This window comes from Prunus persica, chromosome G1 (genome assembly GCF_000346465.2).
Source record: "Prunus persica cultivar Lovell chromosome G1, Prunus_persica_NCBIv2, whole genome shotgun sequence".
NCBI classification, from domain to species: domain Eukaryota; kingdom Viridiplantae; phylum Streptophyta; class Magnoliopsida; order Rosales; family Rosaceae; genus Prunus; species Prunus persica.
Window position 1 is genome coordinate 26,704,960 of NC_034009.1, and position 5,923 is coordinate 26,710,882.

Consider the following 5,923-nt stretch of genomic DNA (forward strand, 5'->3'; position numbering starts at 1 on the left):
GCTGCCTCCTCATCCCTTTTCTTCTCAATCACCAAAACCCTCTCTTTTTCTCCCTCATTTGTGCCCACATGGAGACTTATCAAATCAAACACAATTAACCTTCCAATGCATTCTCATGGTAATTAATTCATCTAACAAATCAAAGACAGGTGGAGATTTTATATTCCAAGTGATTACATGTAAAAAAAAAAAATAAAGGCTGCTCTGCACTGCTACCATCCATCTTGATTAATATTGCTATAGTATTTTTGACTTATTGAAGCTCTCTTTACAGTTGGCATGACACACATAAAAACATGGCCATAGTGAAGTGAGATGCTCCTTGTTCTCTACTTTGAAAAAGAAGCAGAACATAAAGATATAATTTTTTTGGCCTACATTATGCAGTAACAACAGAAGCATGGATTTTTCTTGAGGTGTTCAAATTGGACTAAATTCTTGTTTTTTCCTATCAAAGTACTATTGACCACTTTTTTTTATTGTCAATCTTTACAGAACAAACATATACATGATACATGTTTACCTGCATAATTTGCAAACAAGTTTACCAAATGAACAAAGGAACATGGTGCATGTAACTCAAGAAAGATAAAAAAAGAAAACATGATACATGTTTATAAAAAAATGGTTGCATGTTGAGTTTGTTTGTGGTAGGTGCCTGCCTTGCAGATGCTCTTATCCAGTTAGGCCGCTAAGTTTGTACTGTGTGGGGCATGGACCAAAGCAACTAAAATATGATCCCACATCCTCCCAAGTCTCAACAATCCCCATTCTAGATTGTCCACCTTATGGCCCGTTTCTTTGGACTATATGCTTGGGTAGGTAACAGTCAATTCCCAATCTTCTGAGACTTCGATGATATAGGGTTCACGGCTGACGGAGTGGTTTAAAATGTAGGGTTTATGGGAGTTTGTATATGCGTTTATAAATAATTGATAGTTTGCGTGTATACGCTTATCATTTTATTTCACTTCAAAGTTAATGTTCATATTTTCTTTTGGATTGAAGGAAGTACCATGACATCAATTTCATCATGTACCAATATTTTGATTGTTTTTGAATAATGGTTAAAGCTTCTGTACTGGTTTCGTGAGAAAACAACATTTAATTATGGAGGAATGGAGATCCAGTGATATGCCACTATCAAAGCCCTCAAAGGGCCCCTCATATTGTACGTTTGCTCTCTCTCTCTTTGAAGCTTTTTTTTTCTTCCTTTATTTGCGTCTGTCAGTGAAGGAAACAAGGGGGAAGGTAATTGGTACTAGCAGCCAATGGCTTGCACTGACTTGTCCTTCTCCGTGCCTCTGCTAGTGCTTGCAAATATCAGAACCAAATTTTTTCAGAGACTTAATTATTGATCCTAGAATATTTGAGAATGATGAAGAATTGAAAGGGTTAATTTATCTTCTTATTGTGCATTTTCCTGGAGTTTTTTCTTAACCAAAGGCAGAAGTTTATTGAATCAAAAAGATGCATGTCCTTACCAAGTTTGCCTATATTTGAACACCGACTCAAATGTCCTTTTCTCATTTTATCCTGTCTATTTTCTTTTCCAAGTTCTAGGCAGACAGGGACAATGTCCAAAAATTACTGCTTTTTTGGCAATCTTGTATTAGACTAATATCAAAAGCTCCAGAACCTAATTTGCTCTTAAAGGGAGATTTTCCGGCCTACTTTACTGATGGGCACAGTACAATATGAACTTTAGAGTGTGTGGAATTTTATGCATTAGAGTCAAATTGAGGCAAAATTCATGTGGCTTTTCCTCTCCAAAATAATTGCTCCCTCCCTCCTTCCCTCCCTCCAATTATTTCAGGTAAGCATTGACATCACCGTATCATCATTGCCAAATGCCTGCAGCAACCCCCACTTCAGTATAGAAATGCAACATGGAGAGACACATGCATACATACATACATACATACATACATACATACATACATACATACATACATGCATACATGCATGCACACATCCATACATGCATACTACATATGAAGACTGGCATGTTCCAATAGGAGGGCCGAGATCAAATTCATTAAGATTGTAACCTTAAAAAAACAGCCGGAGAAGCAGTGAGTATGTTGATGATAAGTAACCCATCAGAGATCGCCAGGGAGCTAAGCTGCAGAGAAGAGCCCCAAAAGTGGTCATTGTCGATTTGTCATTCAAACCAAACTATAGGACCACCAGATGGAGAACTATGTTCTATTGGTCCACTGCCTAAGCATACAACTGTCTTGCATAAGCTCAACCAGACTCACATTCCTCCTATATGGTAAATAGGTTCAAATTTCAACACATAAAGGTTCTCGCATGCTGCTTCTTCTTGTTGTTGGTTTTTGTTTTTTATTTTTTTTTGCCAAAGTTAGAAAGCAGAAGGGGATTTTTCTTACACACATATTGACAAGATGCCATATAGATGTGAACCTGAGACCACCGATCATCAAATCAATACTATTTTTCATTAGGTTAGACCCCTGTATGATCAACCCCTGCTGCAAACTAGAACAGTAATGCTCTTAATTTGGCATTAGAAACACAAAAAGAATGATTACTGATCAGATTTAGTACTCCTTACTTATAAAATTTGAAAAACATTAGGAATTTTATTTTTACACTTACCAAGTTGGACCATGCAGACGCAGAGAGCTGCCCCTGAGGGTTGATTGTTGCATCTCTGTGGCCTTCCAATCAGCCCTTCCTACTGCAGGGGGAAGACCCAAAAGTTGGGAAACTAAAAAGGCTTGGAATACTGAGAGTCTGATCGCTAAAGGCTTGGATTTACAGACTAGCAGCCGCCTTCATGGTAGCAGGAAAATATTAAACAAGTTCATGGGCCACTCTAGATAAAGGGATAAACTTTCTGGCAAGGAAATAAACATGGTCTCAGTTAAATTTAAACTAAGGCCTCTTGTTGCGAGTGCTTTCATGGGCAAAGCCCAAGAAGAAAAGAAGATGGTCCCACAAACACAATTGCTATCTTTCTCTGAGCCACAAAAAAAAAACAGAAAGAAACATCCTCATGCCTTACCGCTCAGACTATAATGAGTGGAAAGTTATAAGGGGTAAGTTATAAGGGGTTCACTTTATAGTCATCAGATCAATTCAAGGGCTGGGGAGAATTGAGATAAAGTTTTACAATCGGGTAGATGAGGAACCCAAACCCGAATTTAATATCCAGCAGGTCCGAAAAAAAAGAAGAAGAGGCAAGTTCGAAGTTTGAACATAAAAAACTCATCGCTCTAAAACACATAGCTCTGAGAAACCACTAAGCTATGAGAAACGGTTGAAGGCAACGGTTAACGATGGTTGAAGACAATGGTTGAACGCCACTTCGTTCTCCAAACCCTAAAAAAGTATTTATTTTGAGTGGAAGGGGCAAAGGTGTGGATTCCGAAATAGTGAAGGGGCGAAGCAGTGGAAGGGGAAGGAGAGAAGCCGTATTCGTTGGAAGTGATAGGTTCCATTTGTGGAGCAAAGCCGCACAAAGACCCCGCACAGACACCTTGCGATTGTTCAATAACCAGCATTTGGTGAGTAATTTATGGAATTTGAGTTTAGGGTTAGAGTAACGGTTTTCCCCAATTTGTACCATCAATGTTGTTGAATTTGGCATCTCTTCTTTGTGCTTCACTTGCATGTTAATTTTTACTTGGGTATATGTTAAAAAACGAATGAAAATCAAGTCAATAACATGTCAATAATGATATGAATAAGATAATGGTGTTGAATTGGAGGAGGCCCTCAAAACCTTCCACATTTGAAGCAGTGCATAGTGCAGATTATCTCTCTGGCGCTAGAATATATATAGTTTTTGAAATAAATATTATTTCCTTTGTTACTAAATTTGCTTGAGAAAAATGAGAACAGATAATAATAAACTCATGAATAAAAGTGCAAAGCATTTGATGAGTAATTTATGGAATTTGAGTTTTGGATTAGAATAACGGTTTTCCCCAATTTGTACCATCAATATTGTTGGATTTGGCATCTCTTCTTTGTGCTTCACTTGCATGTTAATTTTTGCTTGGGTATATGTTAAAAAAAGAATGAAAATCAAGTCAATAACATGTCAATAACATATCAATAACATGTTAATAATGATATGAATAAGTTAATGGTGTTGAATTGGAGGAGGCCTTCAAAACCTTCCACATTTGAAGCAGTGCAGAGTGCAGATTACCTCTCTGGCGCTAGAATTTATATATATTTTGAAATAAATATTATTTCATTTGTTACTAAATTTACTTGTGAAAAATGAGAACAGATAATAATAAACTCATGAATAAAAGTGCAAAGCATTTGAAGATAAAGGTTGATCTATGATGATTGTGGCTGACTGAAGAAAAAGCTAGAAAGAAAGAAGGATGTGGCAATGGCTTAGCAAGCAGATAGTAGAGCAGATGCTTTGCTTTGCTTCCTTCCACCATATTTCTTATTTATTTATTTATTTATTTTGTGTTATGTATGAGATGAAAATAATTGTCATGTGTGTGAAGTGCAGAATTTGCCTAGATTGCACTCACACTCACTCATGCATCAACCATTGATTATAGTTTGGATCTATAAATAAAACACATGAAATTGTTTGTAATTCACAGAATCATTGCATTAATAGGTATTTGCACAAAATTTGTCATATTGCTTTGATGATGTTAAAGCCTGTGATCAGTAATCCCTATGCGCATGTACTTTGTAAAATTTGTAATGTGCCTGGTTGACTAGTTGTGTAAATACCAATGTGATTGTGCAAATATGTGGTAGTATATGTGTTCACGTTATTTCATCTTGTATTTCAAGAAATGGGATCCAACATGGAGCTGGTATGGCTAGAGTCAGAGGCATATTCGTCACGGGTGAACAACTGCTCACATGCAAATTCATCCATAGCTACAATTCGAGCAAAGTTGAGTGCCGAACAATTAGAACAATTCAAGACATCATGCTTTGGCCATCTTCTGAATATAGATAAGATTCAGTTTAGCGGGCAGATTGTGCATGAGGTTGTGTTGCGTAGAGTAATGGGGTAAGGTGTGAAAGACTTGGATGGACTGAGTTTCTTAATAGGGTGCGAGGTTGCTCAGTTCACTCGTCAGGATTTCTGCTTGATCACAGGGCTTCTTTTTGGAGAAGTGCCTGAAGTTTCCAGTGGAGAAAGTGATGAAATTAGACTTCAGAAAAGATATTTTATAGACGAAGGAATTACATGTAATGCTTTAGAAGAAGCATTTTTGAGGTGCATAGAGGAAGATGACATCTACAAGCTAGCTCTTGTTTACTTTGCTGAGTTAGTGGTTTTGGGAAGGGACAAGCATTTGAACATCAATCTAAATTACCTGACCCTTGTAGAGGACTTGGATGCGTTCAACAGGTATCCGTGGGGTTTGGTGTCCTTTGACAAAACCCAAGACAATCTATTTTATGCACCAGCAAAGTATGTGAAAAGCTTTGAAAATGAAGAAGGAAGAGGGAAGGGGAAAAGTAAGGTAACGGGAACAAGCCGGAAAAATGAGAAGGGTAAGAAGGATAAGCATGGTGAAGTGCAAAGGGGTGGCTGGTGTTTTAAAGGTTTCAGGTATGCTTTTTAGGTACATGGTAATAATGTTTATGTTAGTTATGTTTTGTGGACTTTAAAACTTAAATAATGATTTTTGTCCTGTGAATTGTGTAGATTTGGGTATATGAATTAATTCCTAGAATGGCGGACCTGAATTACTGCAAGGTTGTTGATCCGACAGTTGTCCCACGTATTTTGCGATGGAGAACTACTACGTCTGTTCCCGAGATGAGAAAGTTGAACAATTATTTTTTCCAGAGCAAAGAGGTTTGGTTTGCAACCTTGGAACTATTTATAAGATTCAATGAAATTATGAAGTAGAATGATTGAATATGACTCTTGTCTGTATTCTGAAACAGTCAG

General features: G+C 37.2%; 1 protein-coding gene across 1 annotated transcript; it reads left to right on the forward strand.

Moving 5' to 3' along the window:
- Positions 4,806-5,693, forward strand: LOC109947030. The gene is made up of 3 exons (XM_020556350.1): positions 4,806-5,006; positions 5,088-5,578; positions 5,675-5,693. The coding sequence occupies exons 1-3, from the start codon at positions 4,806-4,808 to the stop codon at positions 5,691-5,693; spliced, it is 711 nt and encodes a 236-aa protein (XP_020411939.1).